Raw genomic sequence first — 12,362 nt, 5'->3', positions numbered from 1 at the left:
AAAGGGAGAACGAGGAATAACAGACCATGATAAATGAAGACCACATGAGAACAGGAATAGGCAGAGTGCCTGAGAGGTCCCCTGAAATCCACAATGATATATCCTCTATAGACTGCTGGCAATGGTCGAGAGAAAGCCTGATCTGACCTAGTCTGGTGATCCGATGAATAAACACCCTAACAGTCGTCTTGGAACTCTCATCCAATAACTGATGGAAGTGGATGCAAAGATCCTCAGCCAGGCCCCAGGTGGAGCTCCAGGTGTCCAACTGTCGAGAAAGAGGAGGGACTGACTGTAAGAGTGTGAATTGTTGAATCCACAATTGCAAAAAGCACAGGGACAAATAGCTAATCGAATGGAAGCACATGAATTATGAACCAATGGCTGTGGAGCCCCTAGCTAGATCAGACCCTCTGGATAAGCAAGACAATTGAATAGCTTGATCTGTTTGGGAGGCACCCAGGCTGTTGGACCAGGACCTTTCTTAGGGCATGAGCTGGGTGTTTGGAACCTTGGACTTACACAAGGACACATGCTCAGCCTCAAAGGAGGGGACAGGACCTGCCTGTACTGAATCCACCAGGTTTAAATGAATCCCCATGGTTGTCTTGGTCCTGGAAGACATGGGAATGGAAGGGAGGGACTGGGGGGAAGGTGGGGGTGGGAGCGGGAGGGGGGAGGACAGGGGAACCCATGGCTGATGTATAAAATTAAGACACGCAATAATAATAATTTTAAAAAAGGAAAAAAAAGATAAAAAAAAAAGAAAAAAATTTAGTAAGCAGGGATAGATTCAGGTTATTTCAAAATACAGATCATATCATTTTTGTTTCACTTTTTCTTGCTCATCTTTTAGTCATCATTAAAGAACTACATCAGAAAAGAGTTATCATTTCTAATAATTTTCTCTCAAGTTTTGAGATCATTGATGAACAGAGATAACAGTTTTACTCATTAATCCATAACCAATTTTTAAGAATCTAGAAGCATCTGACAACCTGTTCTCAGGCTGGTAGCTTTGCTTGCTTCAGGTGTTCTAGACCAACACAAAATCTTCAAGGCAGCCATAGCATATTGCCATCTACTAAGCAATAAATGATTAACTCTTAATGGTCAGAGTACCCAAGAAAAATCCTAAAGCTAAAGTTGCTGCCATTGTCATTTAAATTCTGTCTTAATACAATGTTTATATTTTATGTCTTTATAGAATTTGTTTATATTTCTAGTCCTGGCATTCTGTTGTTCTTTTGTCATAAGACATCACAGTGACTTTGCATGTGCTAACATTTCTAAGAAAGGGAGGTCCTGACATCTCATTCTTTTATCACCTTCCCACTCTATACATTGCTCATCAATACAAGTCTCTGTGTGGGGCAGAGGTAACTTCAGCTAATATAACTGTTGCTGTATGTGTCATGCAATTGCCTGAGTGTGGTGTGGGAAGAGGTTTGCAACCTGAACTGTGACCAACCCTTCTAGCATCAACCTCATAGCTCAGCCTGAACAAACCTTCCCAAACATGTTCCCATTAGATGCTTCTGTCTTCTTGGGATGAGGTTGCATCACAGATATGCAACACTGTTCAGGGCTGTACAACAGAAAAATTATGAAAGTGCAAACACACTAAAAGCCAGTTTAGGGCCTCAGTGTGTACTGGGACAGCAAAGTGCCACCTGCTGGCCTCCATTGAGGATGTCCATTTAGAGCTGGGATATTTCCTTTACCATGTTAGAAAATTTCATCTTAGGCTGGTTTCATTTGTGAACGATGCTGACTTCACTTGAAAGATAAAGTTAAAAGCAACCAGATGAGGGAAATACTGATGTTTGTGTAGTTAAAAACCATTGACTTTCTGAGTATAAATTAACCTAGCATTTAATTAGAGTGAAAAAATCAACATTAGCAGCTTCTCATAGCTAGGCAAGATGAACCAAGCCTTGAATGATCACTGGTTGGCTGAGTTTGGAAGTGACAGTCCTGCTTTGAAATCATGTTCCTTGGGTTCTCCCCAGATATGGGTCTCTGATTCCAAGCTAATTTTCATTCAGGCCAAGGCTTTGTTCCAGAGGCATACATACCTGGTATAACTCTGTCCAATCACAGTGCAGAGGATTGGCTGTATGATGTGATGTGGCCCAGGTTCACTTGTGTGGGTGCAGTGTTTGAAAAGGGCTTTAATTTTTGTACTTTGAAAGAAGACTTAGAAGTTTCCCAGGGAGCTGCTGGTTCATGCCAAGTGCATCAGCCTGCAGTGGTGGTACTTGAGGCATAAGCTGGAACACAGCCTGACCTGGATACCAGGGCAGGTTCCCTGGGAGGAGAATAAAGGATCTGATAAGCCAGCACCATAGCTGTGTCCTCCTTGGGCTCATTGTCACCTGTTATTGGGTTACACTCACATCAGCTTCCCTCCATGAGACCAGGCTTGCTGTGGGGGTCTGCTGGCTGGGTGACAACAAGTGTCTGTTCCACTTACAGAGGATTTACAGAAAGCAGAAGGCTCCTGTCATTGACAACATCATGTCCACAAGGCCTTCAAAACAAGGTTCATATGGATTCCCATCACACAAGATGGTTTCAGGTCCTGCAGGATACCATTCCTACTGTTCTGAAAAACTGAGGCATTCCACTGCTGCCTGTTCTTATATGTCTAGATCTCCCCTTACTGCACTAAACATCCCCACTTTATAATAGTCACTAAGACCCAGTCTATGATATTCACCCTTTCTAGAGTGGGGGTCCAGGAAAAGATCAACTGCAAGTTCTAGGGTCATTGATTGGAGTATGCCATGCAGGTGTCATATAGCAGAAGACAATAGCTGGGACATAGTTGCCATCCTGGAGTCACTGATGAGCTGTGGCCTGAGCCTGGCCTCTTCTAGGCCTAGAATCTCATAGAGGTGTCCTAGAGTTCACATTCTGGGTTCTGATCACAGGGATAGAGCCCAGACACTTGTTTTTCATGACACAAAAGGAAGATCCTCCTGGCCCTTTGGGAGAATCACATCTTGCAGACTACCTCCCAGTAAACTCCCTTCTTTGTAGCAATATACTCTTGCCTGACATTCACTCTCTATATAAATCCAGGAAACTAGTGCAGCCATGCAAAGTTCTTCTGATACTTGGAAGCCTCTGATAGTTTCTGTTCTATCAAAATCTAATATCCCTGTAAGAAGAAGCTAGGTTGGGGCTATACAGAGGAGGGATCTAGGCATGAATCATGATCATGGCCTCAGGCATCAGGCTACTCTCCAGAATAAGATGTCAAGACTGTGTCAAGTGGAGGGACACGCACTTGAGTCAGAGATGTTTAAACTAGGTGCCCCTTACTTTCCCAGAATCCTCTGTGATGAGAGGCTCAAGTACTCCATGCTCAGGTTAGTAGACAGTCTCTGGAAACTCCAGTGACCATGGCCATGGTAAGTAGTCAGTCAGCCCTGGTGAGGTCTTTTGATGTCATTCATCTGAGACCTTGAAATTAGGAAGTGACCATTGTTTTCTTAGCATCCCTCTTGTAAGCATACTCTAGAACCTCACAAAGTCAGTGATGATAGAGTTTCAAGGGTCAGAAGACATTTAGAGTGGGGTCTATTGGGAGGGGAAAGGGTGACTATAGAGCTGGTATGAAGCACTGCCCAGGGAGCAGGCAGTTCTTAAAGTAGTATTTCTGGTAGTCTATGTAAAGGACTCTGCTCCCCATGTCCTTCATCATGTTTCTTGGAGAATGACCCCTAGCTCCTTGCTCCTCCCCATGCCTGCCAGGTGTGTCTTCTCCTTTCTGGCTGTGGCATTCCTGATGGTTTAGTGCTCCTTCAATGGACCTGGTGACAGGACCTCTATTGAGCATCTGTCCCCAGCTAGGGTTGTGACTGCACCCAAGGCTTCCTAACCTTGAAGGCAGCAAGTACTGTGTGGATTTGGAGCTGAGTTCTAGGAGAGCAATCAGAGGGTGATTTTCCAGTCATGGAGGGACACTGCAGTTCACCTGTAGGGAGGGTTTTGTTCCTCAGCTGACCTGGTCCTACCCTAGGTGGGTGTGCAGAGCTTCCTACAGCCTCTGCTAACATTGAAACTACTTTATATTCCCTGCAGACCAGTGCCATGTACACAAAAAATGCATGTGTTCAACAATTTTCCATCCCAGCTTGTCTCCATTTGCTGTAGTTCCTAGGAAATATATCCTCCTAGGTCCCCATTCCTGAGTCTTGTTGGCTTTAGTGGCCCACATATTTACCACTTGCCTTCTATCTCCTGCAGTCCTGTACAACCCCTTCCACCAATCCAAAGTGAGTCAGAGAAGAGTCAAAAGTGGTTTATTAGGAATGAATGCAATAGGTAGCTCCCTCCTTGCAGGATGCACTAAAACAGGGCACTGAGAAGGTAGAGGCCAAGGTGGGAAACATTCTTATGGTGAAACCATTGTCATATCAGAAACGTAGCATCGTTTAGCAATCTGCATCCTGTATTTTAGAGCCTTTTCCCTTTCTCATCTTATAGTGAGCAGAGAGTTTCCCTTTGCATCTGATTGCTAACAACAATACCATGTCAGAGGCTAAAGGGTAGTAAGATAGCTACCAGGAAAGGCAGGAGTCCTTCAGTTCCTGAAACACTATTCATGATACACAGAGAAGGACAGGGCCAGCTTAACCAGGGAATTTGGCTAGCTGGCGGCGAGCCTGGGCCAGTCTTGACAGCCGCTCCTTCAGGAACTTCCTCTTCTCGCTGGTGTCATTGCGTTCCTTCAGGAGCCAGCCACAAGAGTCCTTGTCCTGCAGGAGCTGGAGCATGCCCTTCTGGAGCTGCTCAGCAAACATTTTCAGGATGAAATACTGGATGATCAAAGGAATGTGGCTGGAGATGCGGTTGTGAGCCTCCTGGAAGAGGGAGATACAGGAGGCTTGAGGGAGAGGCCCAGGGAACCTGATACCAGGTCATCTCTGAGTAGTGAGATCCTGGCAGGTACAGGTCTCATCCCCCTCAGTGACCTGGCAGAGCAGGTCCAAGGTGCCCGCTAGACTCTGGATCTCACCAGTTTCCCTGACCATCAATCAAATGGATTTCCATGGAGAAGAATAATATGTACTGGAACGTAGTCCACAGAGACACCCCAACTCCATTTCCAAATGGCTGACCCCTTTGCTGAGAACATTGCTAGCCTGTCCTTAAGGTCCAGGCTTCTTGGCAGCAGGGAAGCAGAGCAGTCAGTCCTAATGAGCTGCCTGAAGGAAGTCAGACTTCACCTGCTCCATCCTCTCTCTCAGCTGTCAGCCCCAATCCCCTGAGACAGGTGGTTCTTTCAGTTAGATGACACGTGCTGGTGGTTTCCCAAGGTTGGTGCCTCCCTGGTTCTCATTTTCCTTCTTCAGGATACAAGATTACCATGACCACAGCCCTCTAAGGATGGTTAAGCAGGTGTGTCCCAAGACACCAGAGTTAGAAGATACCTGACTAGTGGTGAGCATCTGGTCACAGCTTAGGCACAAGCCTGAGTCATGGCAGGAACAGGCTATGTGTTCTCTAACCACAGACAACCTGGGTGAGGCCTGTCTCCAAATGTCAATGAGAAGGAGAGAGATTCAGAGCTGGGGTTCAAAGAAGGCTTAGCGACCCCAGATATCCAGATGTTGGTGCCTTGGGTGGGAATAGGGCCTTGACTAAAAGGAAGGATGATGTCTGCAGACAAAGTCCTGAACCATGCTACGTCATGTGGGACATTTACGAAATTATGCTCTGAGAAACAAGCCATGCAGGAAGGATAACATCTCTACTATCCCACTTGTTGAGGTCCCTGAAATTGTCAGGGTCCCAGGAGCAGAGAGAAAGCCTAATATCTACAGGACATAGCCATAAGCTCCAGGAGCCCTGTGCTTGGCCACATGACAAGGTTCGCCTTCTAGCAGCCAGTGACAGACATCTGTACATTAGAAGGTCACTATGACGTTCCCCTGTGTGGTTGCTTCCAGGTGCGTGTGGCTCTGGCTGAGTAGGACCTGCTGTACCTGGATTACATGATGTGTGCCCCTCCCAACAGATGTCAGGATCTGCTTCCACTTGATGAGTGCATGGCATCTCAACACTGTGCTAAGCGCCCCACACTCCATTCCAGGTGCTTAGGATCCTGAAACCATATCTCAGAGATATGTAAAATAGTATTTTAAGGTTTTTTTTTTAATGTTGCTTTTAACTCCATGAAACTGTTTTACTGTACCTCTGTAAAATACTTGATGTCTAATAAAGAACTGATTGGCCAATAATAGCAAGGCAGGAGAGAGAATAGGTGGGTCTGGCAGGCAGAGAGAATATATACAGGGTGAAATCTGGGAGGAAAAAAGAAATACCTAGAGAAGGGGGAGACATCCAGGGTGCAGCCACCCAGCAACACAGCAAACCACAGAGTAAGACTGAAGGTAAGCTTTCAGAAGTAGGAAAAGGTAAAAGCCCAAGACACAAGACAGACATGGAAATTTATCATTAAGGAAAGCTGGTTAGAAATAAGCCAATCTAAGGCTGGACATTTATGATCCAGAATAAGCCTCTGTGTTTGATTTATTTGGGAGCTGTGTGGTGGGCCCCTATAAAGAGCAAAAATAAACAACAACATACAGAGAAGAAAGCTAATATTGAGAGAATCTAAATCACAGAGCCAGGATCACAAGGACCACAAAAGGCAGATGTCTGTGGCTCTAAACTACCTGTTTATCTGAATGAACTACAAACCCTTCTCAGAGGATCACCCAGAACTGCAGGACTGAGCCATCCTGAAGTCTCCTTGGAGATTCAGATTCTACATAGAGAGACACAGAAACAAAGGGAACAAATGGCCTGAAACCCAGTTCCAAGGTGTTCACACATTTACCTGGCGGTAGGCGTCCAGATGCTGAAAGATCTCAGCCATGGATGAATTCTGTGAAGCTTGAGACTGAGAGGAAGTGTAGGCACTTGACTTTGTCTTACTCTTCTCCTCCTCAGCTTCCTTCTCTCTGACCTTCTGCAAGGCTCCTCTGTAAAGTTGGTCTTGGCAGTAGATGATCTGCTCCATCTGAAAGTGAAGTCGGATCATCTTCTCTGCTTCCTTTTCTTGTTCTAATCTGATGTCTTCAAGTTTGGACTGCAAGGAAAGAGAAATGTAAGCCACCAGTTATCAAAAAATGCTCACCATAGAGTAAGAACACAGGACACCCAAGAGGTTGACAAGCATCTGGTCACCTAGCAGAAACAAATGTAGTAATTACCCAGGAGTATTCCCTGTACCCTCTTGCTCAGCTCATCTATGTAGGTTCCCCTGAACCAGAAGAAGCCTGAACCAGGTGTGTGAGTAGCCCCGATTTAAACCTATACTTAAATAGTCCCCTATGTCAACCTTTAGTAAACTTGAGTGGATTTATTTTTAAAGATTTATTTATTTTATGTATGTGTGTGTATGTGTGTATGGCATGCATTTGTGTGTACCATTTTCATGCAAGTGCCTAGAGAGGCCTGAATAAATCACTAAATTCCCCTGAAACTGGGGTTACAAATGGTTGGAGCCACCTGATATGGGTCTTGGGCAGTGAACTCATGTCTTCTACAAGAGTAGTAACATTCTTAACCACTGAGCCTTCTCTCCAGCTCCTTATCTAGGTATAGAATCACTCACGAGACCTGTCCCTGAGCATGTCTGTAAAGATATTTCCAGAGATGTTGAAGTGAGGGGGCAGACCCAGCCCAATGTGGCAATGCTATCCTATATAGTTTGGTCTTCTGAATTCTCTACTCATCTGTTTTCTGAACACACAATGTGACTGGCTGTCTCATATTCCTACTGCCCTGTCTTTCCCAGCAACAATGGACTATATTCCCCCAAACCAGGAGCCCAAATAATACTCATGAGGTTGTCCTTACAAGATATTTGGTCACAGTAAGGGGAGATGTAAGGAAAAACCTAGACAAGAGACCTGCATGGATTCTCAGCCCTGACCCAGGCAGTCTCCTTGCTCTTTTAGCACTTTAACATCTACAATAAGGAGATGGCTTCTACCAGAGAGTGTGCAAAGATGAGAAGGGCTCAGTCCAGGTCAGTCACCTCCTATGGGTCTCATGTCCTGGGATTTCAGGTCAGCCATGGAGGACAACCTTGGCCTAGAGTAGTTCCTGACCTCACCATTGCAGGGGTAATCTGTCAAAGCTTGGTGCTGGGTGTGTCTCCAGTTGCACTTCCCGTTTACCATACCATCCAGGGAGGCCTCACTGCTTCCACTTTGGGATCACAGTCCCATGATACATCCCAGCTGTGGCCTAGGCAGGAGAATGGCAGAGCCAGTGTCTACCTGCACAGGCCTTGTCTGCCTGGACAGGGGCTGAGTGTCTTGGCCATGTCAGACCCTATGGAGGTAGAGACATTTTCCTCTTTACTGCTGTGTTCCTCTAAACAGACTCAGTTTCTCACTTAGCATCCTCACTGTTAGAAACTGACCCAGTCTGCTACCCTGACCCTGAGACTCCAGCAGCCCCTGCCCCCTTTCCTCATCCTCACAGATTGTCAGCTATCCTGCTAAGTCAACAGGTTCCCAGATACATGGATTCATTTCTTGTCTTGGGAAATACGTTTACTGAGACACATCACACACATCAAAGGAGATTAAAAGGCTACTGATGGGTGTCATGTGGTGATTACCAGTGGCCACATTGCCCCTCCATTTCCCTTCTGCCTTTGGGGTATCAGAGAACCTGGCTGCAGAGTTGTAAAACCTTCTCCCTTCCTCGGAGACTTACAGGAAGGGAACCTGGATCTGTTCTGTGAGCCTGATTCCTCTTCAGATCCCTGCCAGAGTGTCTCTGTTCCTGGGGCCTGACTTTCTTCAGAGCCACCGGTAGACTGGCTGTATGTCTGTGTGTCTGCCCACGGTACTAACAACCCTTCTAACAAATGTCTTACTTCCCACAATCCATCTCAATGTCACCCCTGAGCCCCACATCTGACAACTTTCACTCAGTGTCAGGAGTGTCATCCTATGCATGGTCCTGTGAGCCTCCCTGACAGAGTACTCACCTGTGAATTTCAGCATTCATCTCTGCTCCTCCCTCCCTTCTCCCTGCCCACAGTTTAGCCAGACTCCACCAGTAGCCTCATCAACAAGATTCAAGCAGGAGCTTAAGCTGCTTCCAAACAAGCACAGGAAAGGAGAAACAGATTAAACCAAAACATCTGTTCTTTACCATAATGAACACCTGTTCATTATGCTTTAAAAATAATACAAAGCAGGTTTTACCTTGGTAGTTCTGTGGAGGTTAAAAAACTCAGCAAAATTTTTTTCAGAAACACTGGAAAAGGCGACTCGTACTATTTCTGATTGAAGAGAGAAAAAACAGTTTAACACAGTAAGTGATTAAGATGTGTTCACTCTGTGTAGATGCAAACCAGGGTAGGGATGAGGGAGGTGGGTGCTCTCCTGCTCCCTCCCTTCTTTTCTTCCTCTCTCCCCAATGATGGGGAAGGTACACCCAGGCTTCTAGAGAACTTTCTTTAATATAAATATAGGTATAGGCTAAGGGTGGTTATCACTTTACATGAAGGACTCTGATTGTGCTCCTTACATGATGGTGATAAGGGCCAAAAAAAGTTAGGTGACTCTGCCCTCTGACAGCAAATCCCTGTGTCCACAGGGTGAGAATGGACTGAATTCTCAAAAACCACAGTGGCATCTAGAGCATAGAATGCGTACCTAGAACCAGCCATAGAGGACAGCGCTGTGGACAGCATTGCCTTTGTCCCCTGTCCCAGAAATAAAATGGCTGAGAGCAACAGAGGCATTTCTTGGTGACCCTGTGCAGCACTCACCAGTGACCCTGTGCAGCATGTCTACAGCTGGATCTTCTAGGACTTTGATTTGGTTTCTTATGATGTTCTCAAATGTTTTGTAGTTCACAAACCCTGGCAGCTCTCGGCCTCGATATTGCTTTTCAAATTTCCAGACTTCATTATATAATGTATCATAACCTAAAACAGGAGGTGATTATTATTTTTTTTATAAAACCATCTTTCAAATTTTCCTAAACAAACCCATTCTGATTTTACTGAATATACTGAGGTAAAACAAGGCAAACAAATATTTGCACATTGGAAAATATTTGGGGTTACAGAGAAGAATGAAATCTCAAGGCCACTTCCCTCAGTTGAGGCAAAAGGCATGTTCAGACCAGAGACCACAGCAGATACCAACAGGTGGAAACCAGTGGTAGACATGGCCTCAAAAAGACCTTGAGTGTGTGGGTTTATGAATCCAGCTGGATTTGACCAAAGAAGAGACACAGCACATGGCTCACAGACCCTGTGGCCTCTGGAGGGCATCAAGAGCTGAGTGGGAGTAGGATGTCCCTCAGCATGAGATGGCAGGGCTAGTGGGCACTGAGATGGCCCCTTGTGCAGTGGGTAGCCATTCCAGCCTTGGCCTGGAAGTTCCAACCCCCATTGACACTTTGGTAATGGTCATGCCCACAAGGCAGGGCTGAGGGAGGATGCTGAAGACCCAGGATCCAGAGGAGAGGATTCTCTTGATTCCAGGACCCTGGATCCTGGAGGTAGTCTGAGCAGAGTGTTCCAGAGAACATTGCTGGATGGTGCCATACCTTTCCCAGACCCTGTTACCTATCCTTTCATTTGTAAGTTACCCCACAAAATAAACCTCCCTTTTAACTACGTGGAGTGGCCTTAGTAATTTCACCAATATCTGGCACTCATGTGGGGCAAATTCCGAAGTCCTGGGCCTACCACCCTCAGCCTCCTCCCCGGCTGGTGGGTACCTAAACCCGCCTGCAAAGTTCCATTTCACTAGGGATCGCCTACATGGTTCCATTCCCAAAAAAGGAGCAGCTAGTCCGGTCTCAGTTCCCTAGCTTAGCCCCCAGACCAGCGAAAACCACTGTGAATGAGGCCTTCCCAGGCCTCCCTGAGTACCCGCTCACCACCATCTTGGCTCCTGCCATCAGCTGCCGCCAGCCAAGGTTGCCAGCAGGCCCTGCTTTGGAGCTATACCAATGCCTCCTTCTGGCTGAAAAGTGCTACTGCACCCCCCAAAACCATGGAAAGGTAAGCTTCCTTCAAGTAAAAGTACTTGATAATTTTACACCTTAAAACTGACTAACAAATTTTGAGTAATTCTTGTAATATGGCTGACAACATTACCTCACAAGAATTTAAAAACCTTTTTGCCTGTATGATGAATGACATTTTCCTGGAAATATACTACCTCCCTATGGCATATCTGGCCTGTACCATTTTGGCATTCATCATAATAATTCACATAGGGTTCAAACACTGGTTTAATAATAAGAACAAAGATGAGTCATTATTGGGACTGATACAGGCTTTTAAAGATAGCAATGAAGGCTTACAGAAAAAGATTCTCTCTCTGGAATCTGCTGACCAAGACTTACATAAAAATATTCTCTCTCTGGAATCTGCTGACCAGAATTTACAAAACAAGCTTGTACCCAAAATTGATTTTATTGATAATAAATATGAATATTTAATGGATAGAACACTAACTCTCCAGAGTGAAGTTGTAGCTACTCAGACACTATATAAGGAAGAAAAATTATCATTAATTGATAAGATAAGGTCCATGGAATGATGTAGTTCAGAAGAACATAAAAATTTCCATGATTCCATGAAAAATCTGGAATCCCTTACAAGAGAGGAGGTTTACTCCCTGGAACAGACCCTAGGTACTCCTTTACAAGCCCTGGAGGAAACTCAATAAACATGACAAGGGACCTAATAAGCAGAAGGGCAAGACCATACAGGTTGTAACATCTCCAAATGGCTCTCATACAATGGCTTATCCTGTTATCATCCATGAGAATCCAGCAGATGACACACAACCTGAGCCATATACGACATATACATTACAACCAATTTCAACAAGGGACTTTAAACTCAGCCTAGAAGGAGGGGACTGGACCAGGTTTAAATGAATCCCCAGGGGAGTCTTGGCCCTGGAGGAGATGGGAATGGAGGGGAGGGGCATGGGGAAGGTGGGGGCAGGAACAGGAAGGGGGAGGATGGGGGAACCCATGGCTGATGTGTGGAATTAAAACACAAATATAATAAATAACAAAAAATAAAAATATACATAAAGGAAGCAGTAGTTACATATGGGATACACTCCACATACATAAAACAGATGCTAAATTCATGGTCTACCTCACATAGAATCATTCCAGATGACTGGCATCAATTAATTTCAGCTGTTCTAGAATATAGCCAGCAGTTACAGTGGAAAAGCTGATTGAAAGAAGAGGCAAGATATTTAGAACAAGAGGTAAACTCAGAGGTTTTGTGATCTCCCAAGATCAAATACTTGGTGAGGGATATTTTGCTGACA

The 12,362-nt window shown here is 45.2% G+C and overlaps 1 protein-coding gene across 3 annotated transcripts in view; it reads right to left on the bottom strand.

Moving 5' to 3' along the window:
• Positions 1-4,291: 4,291 nt before the first annotated feature.
• The window catches only part of LOC118594195 (interferon-induced GTP-binding protein Mx2), a 35,237-nt gene continuing 27,166 nt past the window's right edge, over positions 4,292-12,362 (bottom strand). For all 3 annotated transcript variants that reach the window (XM_036204042.1, XM_036204043.1, XM_036204044.1), the window contains 4 exons: positions 9,818-9,976; positions 9,249-9,325; positions 6,857-7,108; positions 4,292-4,874 (listed from right to left, as the gene is read on the bottom strand). In XM_036204042.1, the coding sequence (XP_036059935.1) occupies positions 4,644-4,874; positions 6,857-7,108; positions 9,249-9,325; positions 9,818-9,976 (719 nt within the window). In that variant the 3' untranslated portion in view covers positions 4,292-4,643. The remainder of the gene's footprint in view (positions 4,875-6,856; positions 7,109-9,248; positions 9,326-9,817; positions 9,977-12,362) is intronic.

Source organism: Onychomys torridus, chromosome 12 (genome assembly GCF_903995425.1).
Source record: "Onychomys torridus chromosome 12, mOncTor1.1, whole genome shotgun sequence".
NCBI classification, from domain to species: Eukaryota; Metazoa; Chordata; class Mammalia; order Rodentia; family Cricetidae; genus Onychomys; species Onychomys torridus.
The sequence above is the reverse complement of the archived record's forward strand: the minus strand, read 5'-3'. Positions and strand labels throughout refer to the sequence as shown.